We start from the raw sequence: 19,568 nt of genomic DNA, 5'->3' as shown, positions 1-19,568 counted from the left end.
CGCACGGCCAGAGCATCACCATCCAGGACCCAGTCCTCCAGTACCTGAACGATGTGAGCAGGACCAACCTGGAGATGGTGGCCAGGTTCAACCAAGAGTTGAGATGACCATGCAAGTGTGTGGTGCTGAGGCAGGTCCAAGATCAAGCCAGGAAGTCAGTCTGCAGGTCAGGATCGGGTCTGAGGCGATGAGGCAGGGAGAGCAGCACTCCTAATGCAGCTCAGGCAGGGACTGAAGCCCTTGAGCTGAGCTTCGGTGGAGCTCCTGGGCCATGGTGTGGGTCAAGGCCCCTGGTGAGGCTGGTCAAGGCCATTGGTGCTTATTAATGCCCTCAGGGCCCTTGACGAGGTGGGTGGAGAACAGCTCTGTGCGGGGTGGGGGAGCCTAGAGCTGGCTCCAGTGCTGTCCCTGTGCTGCCAACTGTGCCCCTGTGGGCACCTCTGGGCACAGGACCCCCCCTCCCTGCGAGCTGGCCTGAGGGGGCAGGTTGGGGGCACAGGACGTGCTGGTGGGGCACAAGGTGAGGGGTTTTAAATAAAATAGTCACAAACAGGGACTTTCTTCAAGAAAGGATGTATTTCCTTGAGTTGCAATTCAGCTGAGGGGAGGTCTGCACGGGAAGCACCAGCAGCCCCCTTGTATCCACAGCTTCGAGACCAGTGGGGGAGACTTCCCCGAGGGACTTCTGGGGCGATTTGAGGTGGCAGCGCCTGCTTCACCTCAGCCCCTCCAGCACGGCGAGGGTGGGCTTGAACACACCCACGTCTGCCACCCCCAGGATCCGTACCACATCCTGCCCGGCCCCAGGGCTCGTCGCCCCCAGGGCAGCTGCCCCTCACCTTGCCTTTGAGATCCTTCAGTCCCCTCTCCCAGAAGAGCTGTGGGACTGGTCCCCAGGCAGCTGCCTGCCTCTCCCCAGTAATCTGTGGCATAGTGTCAGGAGGGGAGGTGGAAGAAGCGGGTGATCCTGTTGCTGCTGTGGGCACCGTGCAGCCCTCCTCGCCGCTGCACCGGCAGCGAGTTCCCCAGTTCTTCTTCCAGCATCTGGAGGAGAGGAGCAGCGCTGCCACGTCCCGTGCCCTGCGTTGCGGGCGCTTGCAGCAGGGAGGGCAGCCCTCCGTCGCATCCCGTGAGCTGGGCCAAGATGGGGAGGGGATGCTTCAGGCTGCAGGACCACTCACCTCCTTGCGGGCAGCCAGCCGTTGCTTCCACTCGCTGAGCTCCATGACGTGCTCCTGGTCCAGCTGCCCCAGCTGCCTCCTCTCCTGCTCTGCCAAGAGGTGCATCTTCTCGCTCTGGGAGAGGGGAGGTGGAAACGGGAAGGAAGGTGCTCGAGGAGAGGTAGCAGGGGTGTGGGAAGCCCCCGGGGGTGGACAGTTTTGCAGTGGTCCCCGGTACCTGCACCTGCTCCAGCTCTGCCAGGCTCTCGGCCTGCTGCTGCTGCAGCTGCTGCAGCTGCTGCGCCTGCTGCTCCTGCTGCTGTTGCGCCTCCGCTCGCTGCCGCCTCTCCTCCTGCTGCACGAACTGCGGTGGGGGACAGCCCGCGTCACCCTCCCCTTCCCTAAAAGCCATGGCTTACAGTTTGCGGGGACTTTCCCCACACTTTGTGCTGGGGAACCTCGTCGGCCCTGGACAGGTCCTTGTACCTGCTTGGCTCTCTCCCTCTGCTTGGCCCCATTAGCCTCCTGGATCTTCAGGTTGTCCTTGAAGAGGGCCAGGCGGATTTTGGCATCGCAGCGCTGGCTTTTCAGCAGCTGAGCCTGCTCCTGCGCCTGCTGGCTCTTCAGGTCCTCCAGCAAGAGCTGGTGGAAGCGGTTCATCCTCTCTGTCTCCTGGGAAAGGGGCAGGAGGGTGAGCCAGGAGAGCCGTCGGGAGCCTGCAGGGCTGGGGGAGCATCGCCAGCGCTTCCCACCTCACCTTCTCGTGGCGTTTGCGGAGCTGCTGCCTCTGCAGCGCGTGCTGCTCCTTCACCTGCTGCCTAAAGAGCTGGTACTTCTCCTGCAGGTGCCCTTGCTCCATGTTCCACACCACTGACTCACGGGCTGCCGGGCAAGACCACAGCACGATGACCACCTCCAAAAAACCCCCAGCCAGACCCCCTGCTCCCCTCCCCAGGAACCCTCCATCCTCTTCCTCCTCCCAGCCCGGTGTGCACCTCTCCTGAGGCTGTGGATCTTGTTGATGCACTCCCAGTCGATGGATGTCATCTTCTTCTTGTGCTCCTGGACGACCTTCTGCAGGGCTGCATTGAGTTCCTCCTGCTGCTGCTGCAGGAACCGCTGCTCCTGCGGTGAGCAATGGAGGGACTTGGTCCCAGCACCCGGGGGAGATGGTCCCCAGGCTCCTGGTGGCATGGCCGGGGAAGCCAGCGCTGCCCCCAGACCCTCACCTCTCTCCCATCACCCTTCAGCTCTTCCATCCTCCTCCTGCAGTTCTTCTCCTGGAGGGACTTGAGGCGCTTGGCCTCATCCTGCAGCCTCACCGTGTACTGGAGCTCCTGGCGCTCCTTCAGCTGCTGGTAGCGCCGCTCCAAGCTCTCCATCTCCCGGTCATAAAAGTCCTTCTTGCTCTGCCATGCAGATATGGTTAACGGGGCTGCAGGGACCAGAAGTGGCCACCAAAGAAACCAAACCCCCCCCCCCCCCCCAGACACTGGCATCTCCCCCAGCGGGACCCCAGCACCCCCTTGCACGTGTCCCTCTCCAAACATATCACGGCACCAAGGGATGATGGTCCGGTTACCGTCATCTCCTGCTCAATGTGACGAAACATCTGCTCCCGCTGCTGGTGAAACTTCTGCTCCAGCTGGCTCTGAGCTCGCTGCTCTTCCTTCTGCAGCACTCGCAGTTCACGGAGCTCCTGGCGCCTGAAGGTTTGGGGAATCAGGGTGAGAGGGGGTTGAAGGTGGCCCCTCTTGCTCTCAGGATGGCTGACTTCTAGGTGGCTAAAGGAAGGGAGAAGCTCAGCCCTGGTGCAACGTCACAGAGAAGACTTTCTCCAGCAAGAAGGAAGATGGGACGCTGGTTGGGTCCGCGGTGGCCACGGTCCCAAGCTCAGCCGAAGTCGCTGCCCCTCCATCTCCCCCTTCATCCTTTCCTACTCTCCTTGGGTGACGTGAGAGCTTATGGGAGAAGATCTTCCTCTCTTTCCTTAAGCTGGCTGCTGGACACACCAGATATGGGGCTGGGCGATGTTTTGGCTCCTCATGTGTCCCTAGTGCACAGCTCTGAGGATGCAGGGAAGGATTTGCTCATGCTTTCCTGCTGGAGTAGACCCCAGCCAGGGAGGCAGATGGGTTTTCCAAGCCTGGAGGTCAAGCACTTGTACTTTGCACAGAGACACCCAGACCCATCCTCCATCCCACACCTCCTCCCCTTTGCTCCTGGTCCTCCTCGGCCAGAAACAGGTGGAAGATGCCTGGTGGCCCCTCCGCTAGCGGCATCACTCACCGAGCCGAGCGCACCATCTCATCCCTCGCCTCAGCCTTGCGGACGGTCCTGGCGGTCGTCACACTCACCTCCTCCCCGTCTACCACAAACCTACGGGTTTTCTTCACGGTCCTTTGGAGCGAGGCAGGTTCCTGTGCAACAGGAAGCAACGGTTTGAGCTCAGACGGCCCAAAACTACGTAAACCCGACATGGGAGCCCATGTAAGGAGGGGGGCAGCTTCACGTGGCCATGTTACCTGCAAGCTTCTTACCTGCTGGCGTTCCCCGGCAGAGGGGAAAGGCTGTGCTGCTGCAGGGAGGGTACTTGGACCTTGTACATCTGCAGGGTTTTCCACAGGGGATGGCTCCTCTCCTTGCTTTGACGTGACAGGTGGATCTGGTGGGTTCCCTGCTTCCCAAGCTGCCCGTGCCTGGGAAGAGGTGCGGACAAGGGCAGCATCAAAGCTCACGGTCTTTGTGGCCTTTGGATGTCCACCAAGGCCCTCCTGGGGCTCTGGCACTGCTCTGTGACCCTCCAAGCCACCCATCTCCTCTCCAGCTCCATCCCTTGATGGCCCTTCAGGTGCTGGAACAACCTGCACCCCATCTTCTCCAAGCTCTCCATCATTTCCATCTTCTCCTTTCCAGCCATTCCCATGAGCAGCTCCTGGCTGGTTGTCTCTGGGGCTGCTTTCCGCTTTCTCTTCTGTTTCTTCTTCACCAGGCCCCGGGATCTCCACAGGGGGTGAATCCTCTGCTGAATTTTGGGCCTCCTCACTTGCAGGTCCCTCTCCCGCACATGCTGCAGAGGCTGCCTCCGGTTCCTGTCCTGCCGGCATCACCTCCCCCAGGCCGGCTGCATCTCCCACTGGGTTATGGTCTCCAATCAAACACCCTTCTACAACATCCTCTTCCAATTTCAATTCTGCTGCCACCAGGGCTTCCTCGGGAGAAGTTTCCACCCCAGTTTCAGCATTGTCTGTGGCTCCCTCCTCATTCCTCCCCAGCTCCTGCTCAACCAGGTCCAGGGGGTCAGCGATGGGCTCGCACACGCCTGAGTTTCTCTCCCCGTTGTTCCTCTCTCCGGCCTCTCCTAGACCGGCTGGAGGTTCCTGCCACCCCTTGAGAACATCTGACCCCCCCACTACCTCCTCTGTCACACTGGGTGTCAGCGATCCTTCACCCCGTGGCACCCTCTCCTCCACCAGCTCAGTCTGCTCAGGATCTCCCGCACCCTCAGGTCCCATGGGTGCCCTCCCTGCTCTGCCACCATCCTTCCCAAGGCGATCTTCAGCCCCAGCGAAGCCAACCTCAACCTTCAGGTCTAGCAATGACCGAGTAACCTGGTGCCGATGCTCTGCCAGTGAGTTGAAGATCTGGGTTTTGGTCCACAGGTCCAGGGCTGCCACCAGCTGCCCCACGGCCAAGCCTCTGTGCCAGCCCCCGTCCACGGGTGCAGGCAGGGCCAGTGAGTTCCAAGTAGGGTCTCTGCTTAACTCCTTTTTTGTATCGCTTTTGGGGGTTGAAACGGGGCTCGGTTGGGCTGCAAGCCGTCCCTCTGCGAGCGTTTCAGCCACCGGTGATGCATCAGCACGGTGGTTTTCCTCCTGGGGCTCCGCCTTGGGTCCAACCTGCTCTGCCTTCAGCTCTTGCGGTTCAGCAAGGTCTCCTGCCCGCTGTGGCCCTGAGGGGACCTCGGCCACGTTGCAGGGGGTCCCCAGAGGGCTGGTCTCCTCTTTACACCCTTGAACTTCTCCTCCTGCCTCTGCTGGGACTGATGTCCCTTGAGGAGCACCCAGCGCCATGATCTCCAACCCACTCAGCTCTGCCCTGTGCTGCTCCTTAAGTGTTTCTTGGGACTTCATCCCTCCAAAAAACGACCTGCGCCTCATCAGCTTCAGAAACTCGGACGGCCTCTTTGCAGGGAGCCTCATGGAGCCCACGGGCTCGAGCAAGGACCTCCTCCTCCTTTGCTTCAAGAAGTCAGATGCTTTCTTGGTCCTTGGCTCTGCCACCACCTGGACGTCGGATGGAATGCCTGGCTCCTCGCCGACTCTCCCCGCAGAGTCCGGGGGCCGATCATCCAGGGGACCCCCCAGGGTTGGGGGGCAGGAGGACTCTCCATGCTGCTGCCCAGGCTGTGGGGTGGACAACGGGGGAAGAGGTGAGGCTCAACGAGCTTGTGGAAAGGGTTGGAGGGATCTTGCACCCCAGCCAGCCGCTACTCACGCACCAAGGGGACTGGACTTTCCTCCTCATCCTCTTCCTCCAGCACGTCAGCCCGGGCTTCAGCCACCAGCTCCCGGAGCGGCCGCTTGTCGGAGATGCCCGCCACAAAGGGGTGCTGGGTGGGAGCAAGGGAGGTGAGCGGGGCCAGCAGCAGGGATGGGTCCCACCACCCTGAGCAGGTGGCGATGGATGCTACCCACCTGCAGGAGCTGGCTGGCCGACCACCGCGCCTCGGGGCTCTTCTCCAAGGATTTCCTCAGGAAGTCCTTGAAGTCTTCAGACCTGTGGGATGGTCCCTGTCACCCCCACTGTGGACCCCACAGACCGTGGGGTGATGCTAGGGACACTCAGGCTCTGCTAGCACCTTGGCAGGAGGTCCCTACCCCCGTGCTGCCCACCAGTGTCACCTTCTGTGGGCAAAGGCGGTGCAATGGGAAACCTGCGGTGCCACTTCTGGAGCTGGGCTTGAAGGAGTCACGACCAGCATCACTTATGGTCTAAGAGCCCGTGCCAGCCGCCCAGACATGGCTTCGAGCAGGAGCTGCCCCATGGGACAACTTCTCCCACCGTCACTGACATGGGGTGACATCTCCACACGGGCACTCACCACCTCTTGGGGTGACGCAAGGTGGGCGGCTGGGACTTGGCGATCTTCAGCAGCACCCGGAGGGGGTTCAGCTCGTGGTAGGGGGGCTCCATCTCGGCCATCTCGATCAGCGTGATGCCCAGCGACCAGATGTCAGCCTTGTAGCCGTAGGGGCTCTCCTTGGACGTCTCACACTGTACCACCTCTGGGGCCATCCTGTGCATGGGAGAGAGGGGAAGAGCTCCAGCTTGCCCTGGGCCAGGGGCTGGTATCTCCCCCTGAAACCAAACCCAGGTGCCATCCCCTCCAGAGACAACCCTACAGGCACAAGATTCGACCCCAGCTTTTCCAGCGCTACCCCAGGAGGGCTTGCACCCACCAGCCCCCCACGTGTCCTCTCCATACCTAGTCTCACGCTACTGGGAAGCCCACCCTGGAGCCAGTGTTGGCTGGAGGAGGAAAAATCCAGTTCCTCGAGATGCTCCTAGTGTCAAGGAGCTGGTTGTGAGCATCCACAGGAGGAACAGGACATCTGGGCTCCCCCATCCCACCTGCCTGCACTCTCAAATCCCACCAGCCCCCGGGGATTTCTGCCCCACACCTACCAGTACGGGGTACCGATGAAGGACACCCGGCGCTGGACGGTGCTGGAGTTTTTGGCCGAGACACCAAAATCGGCTGTAGAGCAGAGAGCAGCCATGAGAGAGGATCCTTGGGGAAAAGCATCCCCGGGACTTCACTCCTGGCCTCCCTCTGCCCCGCGGCACCCCGATGCCCCGGGGACTCACCCAGCTTGATGTCCCCGTCGAGGGTGAGCAGGACGTTGCCAGCCTTCACGTCCCTGTGGATGATCTTGCAGCCGTGCAGGTACTGCAGTGCCAGCAGCAGCTGCTTGCAAGCCACTCGGATCTGCTCCTCCGTCAACCCTTTCTCCAGCTCTGCCGTTAGCGCAAATGAACCCCACCGCTAATGATGCCTCTTGCCCAGCAACCCCCGCAAACCCGGGGGGGACCCGGAGGAAGATGCACCCCAACCCATCCTCCCTCCTGGACATGCTGCACAAGCCCAGGACTCCCTTCCACGCCATGAAATTTGGCAATCCCATCCCAAACCCTCCGACGGCTGCACGCCAGCTGGAAAAAAACCCCACATTTATTTACCCAAAATTGCTGCATCCACGGCCCCTCCGGGACAAAACTCCACCAGGATCTGCAGGGAGATGTTTCCCACCCTGGTCTGCAAACATGTCCCCTCCAGACTGAGTCCCCCAGCCCCAAGATGCTGGTGGGACCCTGGTTGGTGGAGGTGGGGGGGGGGGACCAGCACCCTCCATAGCTCACCCAGAGCCGCCCATTCCAGTAGAGCGCATCCAGCAGCTTAGTGATGTTGGGGTGGTCACAACAAGCCAAGATCTCGATCTCCACCACGTAGTCCTCCAATTCCTCCTCACTCGGGGTGTCGATCACCTTGGCGGCCGCCAACACCCCCGTCACCTTGTTCTGCGCCTGGGGGGGAGAGGTTTCGTGGGGGCTCGTGGGGTACGAAAGGAGCAGCCCCACAATTTTCAGAGAGGGGGAAGCTTGGACCCATCACATCCCTCTCCGGGTGCTCGGTGCTGCCAAGCCAAATGCTGGGGACAGACGTGGGGACCCCACTGTCACCAGAGCCAGGAAGGAGAGGGCTGCGCGGCCACCCCATGCACGGGGCTGACGTGCAGGTGGTCCCAGTGTGGCCGTGCCGCCCTGTGTGCGGGTCTCGGAGAATCCCACTGTATCCCAAAACCCTCCTGCAAGCTACGTCCTCCCACGGATGCAATATAATTCCCGTGGGCGCAGCCACAGCGAGCACCGGCACGTGGGGGCTCAGCAAACCCCACCCCAAGGACCTTTTTTGGTGGTCCCATCCTGCGAGCAATGCCAAGGCATTCGCCTGCCCCGAAAACACCAAAAAGAGAGAAAAGGGGATGGGTTTGGCCAGGACAAGCCCAGCCAGGGCCGGGGACCATCACTGCTGCGCGCCACCGGCCCCAGTGCCGGAAGGCGGCTGCTGCCGTGGGTCTGATGAGCGGCGAATTTGGGTTTCCTGTCGCGCTCCGGCTCTGCACCGTGGTTTCAGAGAAAAACATCCCCGTCTCAACACCCTCACACCAAGCAAAGAGGCAAACACCCGCCGGCAAACGGGCCGACTCCAGGAGCCGGTGGCTCTCCCCGTGCCGAAGGTTGGGGATGGGCTGAGCCAGCACCGGGCGAGGAACCTGCCATCTTCTGCTAGAAATTTGGGGCTGTTTAGAGGTTTTTTAGCTTCTTGCGTGCCGGAAACTGCACGATGCGAGGCAGCACCAGAAAAAAAAAAAAAAAAGCATTTGCAAAAACCCTTGGGGCACCAGCAGCGTTTTGAAGTGCCCTCCTACCTTAAAGACCTTGCCGAAGGCGCCATCGCCCAGCTCGCCCAGCACCTGCCAGGCCTCCTCGGGGTCGACATCCCGTTTAACGTGCTCATACTGCCTCGGCGGCTTCTTCTTTTCCGAAAAGCCAAAAAGGCGCCGGAGAAAAGCCATGGGGCCACCTCCATGCAGAGAAAAGGTGGACGGCTGGGCTCAAGCTCCTCCACCAAGCACCTTCGCAGCCTTCGCAGCCCTCGCTCTTCCTCCCCCGCGGGCAGGAAGGGGCTGAGCGCTGCCCCGGCCCGCGCAGGATGTGCCGTGAGATGGAGGTGCCGAAAAGGGGATGCTTCGCCCCGTACAGGTCGCATCCCACCCTCGGGTATTTTCAGGGTGGGAGAAAAGGTTCGTGCTCACCCAAAGGTGCTGCCTGCCCCCCCCCCCCGCCCCACCTTGCACCCCTGCCAAAGCCACGTGCGTGGGTCTATAGGGGTCCCTGGGCATCCCTCTGCAGGTATACGCTCCTTTACGGTCACAGGCGCTTGTCTAGGTGCGCATCCCCGTGAATTTATGCATCCCTGCACATGCACATCCATGTGCAGCCTTGGCTGGGATGAGCAGCAACAGGCTCCATGGCTGGGCTGAGCTTAAATAGGTCCCGTGGGTGTTGGGACACCCCAGGTGAGGTCATTAAGCCTCATTAGTGCCCCACTAATTAACTGTCCCTGGAAAGACCCTTGTGGTTAGGTTGGTGTTCAGCCATGCCACCGCTTTGGCAGAGGGTTGGGGTGTAAAATGTTGGCACTGTGGCTGGCACCTCCTTTTGCAGCCGCCAGCCTCCTCTCGATGGGGGGCACCCAAAGTGTGCTTGTGTCCCCCCCAGCACCCAGGGTGCTGCAGCAGCACCCGAAAGCATCCGGCTCCAGCTGCTCCCCTAAATCAAGGTGGTTTTTGCCTCGTGAATAATAAACCCCCTGTGCCAGTGTGGGCACAGCATCTCCCCGGTGCTGGGGGGGGGCTCAGCTCACGTGTGCTCCTCGAGGAGGCTGTTTTCCCAGTGATTACATCGTTTAATCATGGGGTAATTAAATCCAGGAGCTATTTCACGGCTTTATATTCATAATTTATAGCGTCAGGATTCAGAATAGAGCTACACTTCTATACCACCACTCGATGGGATTAACCCACGGGAGGAGGGTGCTGGCGATTCCGGCAACCTCAAAGCCCCCCCAGACCCTCATGAGATAATGAACCCTGTTGCCGCAGTTTGTGCCCCAAAGGGATGCAGGTGCCGCCAGCACTGCTGAATCCAGCGCCATCCCCAGCAGCTGGGCTTTCATTTTTTGGCTCTTTTTTTCCTTCTCCTTTTCCTTTTTTTCCTTCTCCTTTTCCTTTTTTCCTTCTCTTTTTCCTTTTTCTCCTTCTCCTTTTCTTTCTTCTACTTCTTCTTTTCCTTTTCCTCCATTGCCTTCTCCGTTTCCTCCTTCTCCGTTTCCTCCTTCTCCTTTTCCTTCTCCTTTTCCTTCTCCTTTTCCTTCTCCTTTTCCTTCTCCTTTTCTGTCTCCTTCTCCTTTTCCTTCTATTCCTTTTCCAGCAGCTGACAGCACTGGGCTTTGCACACTGGCTGAGCCCTGACACCTTTCAGTGCACTGATGGCCACTATCACCCCAGTGACATCTTTCAACCTCAATAATTCCCCTTTTCCTCCAGCATCTCTTCCATGGGATCAAAAAATAAACTCCAACTGGGGCAGAAGCTTTCCCTCGTGCTCCTGTTGGAGCAGAGCCCTGCAGGGGCCAGATCCCACCCAGGGATGGATGCTCAGCTCCCCACCGAGAGCCTGAAATTCAATATATTCCCAGCCAGGCAAGCAGAGGTGATGGCGAGTCCAGGCAGGCTGGACTGTGCACACAGCCGCCACGTGCAAGGGGAAACTGAGGCAGGACACACGCGCGCGCACACACACACACACACACACACAGAGCTCCAGACCCCCCCATTCTGCTTAAATAGAAACCGGAGCCAGGAATAGAAACCCAAATGGGGGTTTTTGTTGTTGTTTTTTTGCTCTTTTTCATTAAATCACGTTATTATTAAGTAGAAAGCGGATGTGTTCCTGGAACAAAAGGGTTAATGTCACCCTCAGATTCCTTCACCCCTTTTCTAGCCCTGGGGGGGGACAGGAGCCAGATGCCCCCCCTGACCTCCCCCTGCTTCTGCTTTCTCCGGCTGTTGGCCCAAAATGAGTCACCGGGGGATTTTTCTTTTTTTTTTGGGGCTCTTTCACAAGCTGGCCGGGGGGCGGGGGGGCGACTGTTGGGGGGCTGCTATGGGGTTGAGCACCCATGGGTGCTCTCCAGCAGCCCCCAGTCCGGCCCCTGCCATCCCCCACTTATGGATGGCTTTGTTCCCATGGGACTGGGATGCCCAAGTTGGGGACAAGGGACACTGTCCCTGGAAAGTGGTACCCAGTGCCCGAGCGATGCTGGGAGCTCAGTCCCAGTTTGCAGGATGGTGCCCAGCCCAGGGGACGCCAGTGGCTCGGTCCCAGTTTGCAGGATGGTGCCCAGACCAGGGGACACCGGTGGCTCTGTCCCAGTTTGCAGGATGATGCCCAGACCGGGGGACACCGGTGGCTCTGTCCCAGTTCGCAGGATGGTGCCCAGCAAATCCACCCTCAGAGGGCGACCAGGACCACGACCCCACAGGCATCCCGGCCCCCAGGACCCATCCGTGTCCCCAGACCCCCGGGGGCCGGCCGGCACCACGGCCGCATCGCCAGCTCTGGATTGGGGCGTCGGGGAGCGGTGGTGGGGGGGGGGTCGGGCTGGAAAGTCCGGCACAGTCATTCAGCGCGGTGCTGGGCTGCCCCTGGGTGAGAACCCCCAAAAAAAGCCCGTCCGTTCCGGTAACGAAAGAGTCAATGGCACACGCAACCCCCCCACTCGCACACAGGCACACGCCACTTCCCCGAGTGGGGGATGACTCATCCCCCAGCCCGTCATCCCCAGTACCGTAACACCAGCAAACCACAGAGCTCTTCCTCCGGCCGCCCGATGAGCCGCCCGGCCTTCGCCTCCTGAGCCCGTGAGTACCGGGGGGTCCCTGGGGCCGGGGGGGGGGGGGGGGGGGGGGGGGGTCCCCCATCAGCCGCCACGAGCCGCGCGTCACCCCGTCTCCATCCCGTCCCGCCGCCGCCCGGCCGAGACCGGCCGAACTCGGCGCATGCCACGGCGGCAAGTCCGTGGGGAAAACCGTCCGGCTGGATGGGAATCCCAAACCCACGGGAGAAAGCGGGGCGGGGGGGGGTGGGGGGGGAATCCACCCCAACCCCACGGGGACACCCTCACCCGCCACCATCCCCGCCTGCCCCAAACCCCTTCCCCAGCCTTCTCCCGCAGCCCCGGCGGCCGGCGGGTCCCTTCGCCCGGCGTCGGGTGATGTAAGGGGGTTATTTTCACTCCCGGCGGCGGCGCGGGACGGGGAAAGGATGACTTCAACCCATTACTCACCCGCCGTAATGGCTTGGCACCGCTCCCGCGCTATTCCTAGCCGTGACGCTCGGCCCTTCGATCCCAACCTCCGCCACGCTCGGCGGCCGGCCGGCAACGCCGGGACGCCGCGCGCCGGGAATTTGGGCCTAAACGGTCAAAATTTAGGTTAAGGGGGGGGGGTGATTTCGATAAGGAGAACGAGGCCCGCGGGGCGCCGAGGGCTGTTCGCAGGTGGCGAGAAGCGCGGTGGGGCGGTACGTGCGATGAGTTTGGCCGGTCTCAGCCCGCTCCGGCCCAGCTTTCGCGGAGCGACGCTGCGGTTTCTCGACAGCGCCAGGAAAGTGCCGCCCCCGCCACAAAAACGCCGTTAATTATTATCGCGTTAAATGCGTAATTACAGCCCAGCCGTCACCTTCAGCTCCCCAGATTTTACCGGCACAAAGCTCGCCCGCCGCCTGGTTAGATGCAACGCAGCTTGTTCACGCCAGCCTGAGCAGTTCAGCCCCAAATCGGCCGCTTTTCACCCCAAAAGCCCCTGTTGTCTGCCCCTCCCCACCCCTCCCGGTTTCCTGCGTTTTCGTAGCAATACCAGAAAAGGAGGAAATCACGTCAGCGGCTCGGCCACACTCGCGGTGCCGGGAATCAAATCCGAGCCGGTGAAATCACGGCTGGGTCACGCAGGGGTCCGCATGCGTACGGACACGCGTGTACTTCGCGCGTACCTGCCGCACACGCGTGTACCTGCAGGCACATAGAGGTACACGCGTGTGCCCACCAGCACTGCACCCCCAGGCAGAGGCGCGTACCCGCCACGCGTGTGCTCACCTCTGTGCACGTGCACACGCGTGTGCATGCGCGGGTGCCCACGTGTATGTACACGCCCACACGTGCCTGTACTCACCTGCACACGCGTGTTGGCACTCGTATACCCCACCAGGAACACGCGTGCCCACCCTGGCACGCGCATTTTTACCCACGCGTGTGCCCCCCTTGCACACACACACCCCCCCACACTTGCAAATACCCACTTTCCCCGAAATATATGAACCCACACGCACAGCTACACGCCCACGTAGCAATATACATGTCCACGCACACGCGTGTGCGCACACACACACACACACACACGCGCGGAACCCGCAGACACACGCACGGTGAGCCGCAGGACTACAACTCCCAGCATGCCCTTCGCTAGGGGAGGGGGAACAACAACGAGCGGCTGGGTTATCCAATAGGAAGAGGGGGGCGTGGAAGCGCTAGCCAATAGGCGGAGAGGGGGGCGTGGCGGTGCCGCCCCGCGGGCGCGGCGGGTAATCACATGGCGCGGCGGCGGCGGGTGAGCGGGACCGCGATCGCGGGGCGGGGGGGGGGACACACCGGAGAGGGTCTCTCGTGGGAGTGGGGGGGGTCGCCGTCGCCCCCCCCACTTACCCCGTTCCTCAGTTTCCCCAGGTTGGCCCTCCCGCTTTTTTTTCCCTTTTTTGCCAAAGTTTTCACCCAAAAAAGTAGGGGCGGGTGGAGGGGGGATTTGGGGTGTCAAGGGGGGATTGAGCCCTAAATTGGGGGGGGGGGGGGGCAGCCTGGGGCCACGGTGTCGCCCGCCAGGCACCGAAATCGGCCGGCCGATTTCAGTGCCTGACGGGCGACACCGTGGCCCAAATCATCCCAATTTACCCTTAATTTTTTTTTTGGGGGGGGAGCAGCAACAATTTGGGGTGTCTCACCCCCCCTATTTTTTTTGTTTTTGCTTTGCAGGACCCCTCCTAAAATCAAAGACAACTTTTCCCCCCATGGAGGACAACCAAGCACAGGGACAAGACCCCCAAGAGCCCACCGCTGCCAAACCGGTGGTGAGTTTTTTTGGGGGGGGGGGGGAGGATGCTGAACCCCTCCATATTTTGGGGGGAAACACACACACGAGATCGCTTTTCCGCCTGTGAAAGCGAGGATGTGGAAGAGGAGGGTGAATTTCCCAGCACTGGGGGGGGGAAACTTACCCAAAACAGGGCATTTTTGGGGACAGAAATGAGCTTTCCCCCCCACCCCAACGCGGCTTCTAATTATTTTTTTATCCTGACGAAGGGGGAGGGGGGTGGTTAGGTTTTGCGCCCCCCCCCCCCAGCGGCTTTTTATTTTTAAAAAAAAAAAAAAGCCTCAAAATAGTTCAGCCGTTAAAATACCACGTCCGTCACAAGCGGTTAAAAGAATAGAAAGAAGAAGAAGAAGAATTAAAAAAATAAATAAATAAAAAAAATCAAGTACTTGGGAGCCGAGCAGCTGCTTTGCCCAAAAATAGCAACAAGTTTTATAACTCCGGAAAATGTAGAACAAACAAACGAGAAACATTTTTAGCCGAGAAAGGCGGCGGCGGGGGGGGGGGGTGGAGGATGAATTTCTGCCCGTCTGTTTTCCTGGAAGCCGTTCCTCGTGTTCTCGCACGGTTCCAGCGCTTTGACCAACTTGGCGGGCGGCCCGGGCTGCCGGCTAACGAACCGAGAGCTTGTTAAATGCCTTTGGGTTGCAAAGCATCCCCGAGGTTGGGGGGGGGGGGGGGAGGTTGTTGGGTGCTTCTGCTCCGCCTCAGTTTCCCCTTCGGCTCTTTCTCACGCCCCCCGTGTCTCGCAGGAGGCTCCGGTCCGGGAGGATGGCTCCGAGCGGGAGAAGCCGGTGGAAGAAACGACAGCCGGCGGGGAGAAGGAGGAGGAGGAAGCCTTCCTCGTCAGCCTCTACAAGTTCATGAAGGACCGACACACCCCCATCGAGAGGATCCCCCACCTCGGCTTCAAGCAGAGTACGTCCCTCGGGGACCGGCCGGAGTTGCCGGCGGCCGCGTCGGCGAGCACCGCGTCCCCCTGACCCTCGGCGTCTCCTCTTTTTATTTCCAGTTAACCTCTGGAAGATCTACAAAGCCGTGGAGAAGCTGGGAGCCTACGAGCTGGTAAGCCACGTCCCCTGGGTGCCGGGACGTCCCCTGGGTGCCGGGATGTCCCCTGGGTGCCCGGGGCTGGGGGGGGGGCGGCTAACCCATCCCTCCCCGCCGCAGGTGACGGGACGACGGCTCTGGAAGAACGTCTACGACGAACTGGGGGGCAGCCCCGGCAGCACCAGCGCGGCCACCTGCACCCGGCGGCACTACGAGAGGTGGGGGACGAGCCTGGGGCGGGGTGGGGTGGGGGGGTCCCGCTCCGTGCCTCGGTTTCCCCTCCCGGCGCCGGTTCTCACTGCCGCTCCCCCACATCCCACACACCCCCCCCCGCAGGCTGGTCCTCCCGTACGTGCGGCATCTCAAGGGGGAGGACGACAAGCCTCTGCCCCCCAGCAAGCCCCGCAAGCAGTACAAGGTCTCCAAGGGCACCGAGACGGGCGAGAAGAGCAAGAGGGCCAAGAAGGAGAAGGGCCGGGAGCAGGTGCGTGGCCCCCCCCTCCCCAGACCCCGGTTGATGTGGCTCCGGTTTGGGAACAGCCCCGGAACCCCGCACCGACCCCCGGGTCTGTCCCTCGCCGGGGGGAATCCATCGGGGTGGCCAGGGAAGAGCCAAGAGGGATGCGGCTGGCTGGGAAAAGAGGAGAGTGGAGGGCTTGAGGGCAGCCAAAGATGGGGAGGGGGCCGGGGGGCAGCCGGGACCCCGGCACAGGGATGCGGCAGAGCCCGGCACCCACCCCCCGAATGCCCTTTGCTCGCAGATGCCTCCGGATAAGGCGAAGCCGGAGGGAGCGGCCGGCACAGAAGAGGCGAGGGACGCGCCGGAGCGGGGCCGGGCGGTGGAGGGATGCTCCGGTCCGGGGGTCCCGTGCCCGAACCCCTCGGGGGGGTGTCCCGGCACCTGCAGGACCCACACCGAAACCTACAAGCGCCTTTTCTCCAGCTTCTACTCCAAAGGCAACCACCCCATCATGTCTCCGCTGGCCAAGAAGAAGCTGCTGGCCCAAGTGAGCAAGGCAGAGTCCTTGCACTGCCACAAACGCCACTGCCCCGAGGGCCGGCGGTCGGCGAGCGACGCCGGCCCCGGCCCCAAACCCGAGCCCCCCCCGGCTGGCCGCCGGCCCCCACCTGGATGAGCGGAGGAGCCCGGAGCCGTCCGGAGCTCGGGATACAGCTCCGAGCGTCGGGAGCGAGGTGGGACCCGTCCCCAGCGCGTCCCCCGGCGAGAGAGACAGCCAACCCTGCCCGCGGGCCGAGGACGGGTGTCCGGCGCCCACCGTCTTCACCGGCTGCTTCCACGCCTACCGCAACGAGGTGCTGAAGCCCGTCGGCTGCCATCCCCTCTGGGGGTATTTCTCCAGCTTGAAGGATTTTTTGGAGCCGCCTTCCGCCTTCCCGTCGCGACCCGAGGAGCCGGAGCAGCCCCAAGACCTGCGGAGCAAAGGAGGGCAGCCGTGGAGCAGGGAGAGCCGGCGAGCGGCCGCCTGTGCCGCCGTCAAAGCCTGCTGGGTGCCCCCCGGGGCCGGCTTCGCCCCCACCGCGCCGAGGGGCAAGCGCGGTCGGGAGGAGGAGACGGCTTTCGGCCCCAGCGCGAAGTTACGTGCCATCTCTCCCTTCGTGAAGGAGGCCGACGGCAGGGACCCGGGCGCCGGCTCGCCCGGGGGCCAGCAAGGGCTGGCCAAACCCAAGGCGGTAGTGGCCAGCCCTGGCTACGCCACGCCGCTGCCGCAAGCCCCGGACGTTTACAAGGGAGCGATGCTGCGTTTCCCGGTGAGCTTCGGCAACCCGCTGGAGCACCTCAAAACCCAAGGGGTGCCAGCGGCACCGTCCCTCTCCGTCAACCCCTTCGTCATCCCCGCTTTCCCCAGCCCTTTGGTAGCCGCCTCCACGCAGCCCACCGACCTGTGCCGGCCGCTGGCGACCGGCCCCGGGCACTACCCGGCGTCCTACGAGAGCTCGCTGCAGCACCGGCTCTACCCGGCGGCAACGTGGCACAGCCAACCCACCTATGCCTCCCCGCACGCGCCGGCCTTTCACCGCCACGCCAAGCTGTAGCGCTTCCATCCCGCTCCGGATCGGCCTCGTTCCCTGCGGAGAAGGGAGCCGGCCAGGATGCCGCGGCAGCTGAGCCGGGAAGCGATGCGCGTGCCGGAGCCGGTCACCGCTTCAGAGCCTGGCAAGGGGACTAAGAGGAGACAATCTGGACTGTGTCATTTTTACTCTTGATCTTAGAGCTGTTTGTATCTGACATCGTTCCGCCGGTGACTTAACTACCAATATCACAGGGTTATATATATATTATATATATATATACATACACACATAAAAAAAAGGGAGCAAAATGAGTTGCAGAGGTTTCTATTTTGCTAGAGATGCCGTGCCCCGGCGCGGTTTCGCATGATGTGGCGAGGAGGCTGAGCTGGGCGACGGTTATTCCCACCCCGCCGTGGCCAGGATGCTCGGCGACTCCCTGGTCCAGAGCCCCGGCTGGCTCACACCACCTGATGCAATTTTGGTTTTTAATTCCGTTGCCTCTGTCCAGGGCTCCCGAGGTTTTTTTAGGGGTTTGGGACTGCAGCGAGCGGCCGCTGCGTTGGGTGTCTGCCCGCAAAGCACTCCGGCCGCTCCGCTCGCTGTTGCTCTGCACCTCGAACAGCCACAGCGGCTGAGCTGGTTGCAGGGGCAGCGCCCAAAATAAAACTGGCTGGATGGTCCCGACCTGGTGGTGTTTGGGGTGTCCTTCATTTCTGGGATCGGGGCAGGGTTTGGGGGGATCCTCACCCTAAGCACGGAGCCCCAGAGGCATTTCGTGATGCTGTGGGGATGGGCTGAGACCCACCTCTGGGGCTGCCCCGATCCCATGGAGAAGGAGGTGCTTTTCTGCATCCGTTTTGGGGGAATCACAGCCGTTTTGTGGAGCAGCCACACGCCCCAGTGCGAACCAGCCCAGCAACATCTCCAGGTCCTTTTTGCCTCTGGGAGCTCCTGTTGAGCTGTTGCAAATGGCCTAAAGGCTTTGTCAGAAGCGCAGGACTCGCTTTTCTCATGCCGGCTGCTCCCCACAAGCGCATCCGCTCACCGCCGTCCTGGGCGCCTCAGCACGAGCCATCAAAGTGGAAAGGGCAGAGGGACGGTGGCACTTGCTCATCCCCAGAGAGGGTTACTGCTTCAGGTGGAGCAGGAGCCATAAGTCAGCTTTTAAGGACCACTTCTGCTGTATCCACGGAAAGGAAAAGCTTTGGGATAGAAATTGGAAAAGAAGAATTAGTCCCAGGCAGCACTGGTCACTCCATGATGCTTAGAGCATTAGACTCGTTGAGAAGAGCAGCGTCACAGACGCAACCACTCCTGGATCTTCCAGCCTGGGCATTGGAAAGGCATTACACGCGCTGCAGACCACCCCGACTCTACCCCAAGAGCTTCACTGCCAAAACACCTACCATTCACCCCGGTTTGGGAGCGAGGACGTGGCCACGGAGATCAAGCCTTCCCACAAAGAGCTGCCTTCGCACCTGGGAGTGAGAGCACTGGAGGCGCCACATCCCTAAGGGTGTCTCAGCCTTATTATTGTTACTGCAGCAGAGAAATTGTGACTTCAAGCCTGGAAAAGAAAGTTGAGCTGCTTAAAAACACTGCAGGTCGACAGCAGACCCTCGTTTTTACCAGACATGCTTGTGTCCATGGGTGCCGCGGATGCTAGAGCCAAGCCTAAGTTCATCCTGGTTGTTTTCCCATCACTGTCCGCTCAGGGAGAAGGTGCCACATTTAGTGGCATCCCATCGGCAAACCCCCCATGCCAGGGGCTAGCTCAGCCTTGGGATTCAAGGTCATCCCGCACCCATGACCCTTCCTGCAGGAAACTTTGCCTGGGCTGAACCCGGATTGCTGGCAAAGTAAAATCTTGCTTTTTTTTTTTTTATTTATTTTTTTTTCCCCCCACAGAACTCCAGGGAAAAGGGAAGAAAAGCCCAGGGCTCAGCAGGGTTTGGGGTGCTGGCAAATCTCGGCACCCTCAAGACTGCTACTCACCATCGTGCCGGCATGAAGTCCGGCGTGCGAGAGGCTGCGAAGAGCAAAGCACGGTGGTGCCCAAAAAGCCGGACAGCATCTGGAGCAGCGTGTGTATAGCCCAGGAGAGGTGGGAAGGGATTCACAGCATCTCCCTCTTCTTACGACGAGCAAATACAGCCTTCAAAGGGGAAAACTGTTATTCTCTGCTGTTTTCAGGCTCCTTGTAACAAACACCCTGCTTCTGCCGTGGTGTGTGCCGTCCTGGCCAAGCCGAGCCAAAAACAGGATCTTCTCACGAGCCGGCAGGATGAGGAAGTGAGCAGAGATTTCCGAAACGTGCCTGCCCTTGGCGGGAGCACGGGGCTGCCCCGGCACTGTGGGTCTCCGTCTGCCAAGAATCACGCTCCCCGAAAGCGTCTCAGCCGGCAAACGTTGCATCGCGCCCTGCGTCCCTCCGGGGAAGTGAGGGTCAAGGGCTCAGCAGAGCCGCAGCGCGGGATGAAGACATACATACAGA

General features: G+C 61.2%; 2 protein-coding genes across 2 annotated transcripts; one reads left to right on the top strand and one right to left on the bottom strand.

Moving 5' to 3' along the window:
* Positions 1-557: 557 nt before the first annotated feature.
* LOC115349983 (serine/threonine-protein kinase 10-like) lies at positions 558-9,987 on the bottom strand. Its single transcript, XM_030034961.2, has 18 exons — positions 8,654-9,987; positions 7,584-7,748; positions 7,404-7,452; positions 7,032-7,181; positions 6,849-6,921; positions 6,265-6,459; positions 5,858-5,939; positions 5,662-5,772; positions 3,701-5,566; positions 3,450-3,580; positions 2,743-2,866; positions 2,390-2,569; positions 2,156-2,285; positions 1,918-2,042; positions 1,647-1,832; positions 1,399-1,524; positions 1,182-1,295; positions 558-1,044 (listed from the first exon to the last, which is right to left on the bottom strand). Exons 1-18 carry the CDS (start codon positions 8,798-8,800, stop codon positions 937-939), a joined length of 4,062 nt encoding a protein of 1,353 aa, XP_029890821.1. The 5' UTR covers positions 8,801-9,987; the 3' UTR covers positions 558-936.
* A 1,455-nt stretch (positions 9,988-11,442) lies between these two features.
* Positions 11,443-17,758, top strand: ARID5A (AT-rich interaction domain 5A). The gene is given in 8 exon segments (XM_030034970.1): positions 11,443-11,710; positions 13,873-13,967; positions 14,743-14,908; positions 15,003-15,055; positions 15,161-15,258; positions 15,377-15,524; positions 15,802-16,125; positions 16,127-17,758. Coding segments are annotated over 7 exon segments (1,818 nt in total). The 5' UTR covers positions 11,443-11,710; positions 13,873-13,907; the 3' UTR covers positions 17,096-17,758.
* The last annotated feature ends 1,810 nt before the right edge of the window (positions 17,759-19,568 follow it).

This window comes from Aquila chrysaetos, chromosome 13 (genome assembly GCF_900496995.4).
Source record: "Aquila chrysaetos chrysaetos chromosome 13, bAquChr1.4, whole genome shotgun sequence".
In the NCBI taxonomy this organism is placed as follows: Eukaryota; Metazoa; Chordata; class Aves; order Accipitriformes; family Accipitridae; genus Aquila; species Aquila chrysaetos.
The sequence above is the reverse complement of the archived record's forward strand: the minus strand, read 5'-3'. Positions and strand labels throughout refer to the sequence as shown.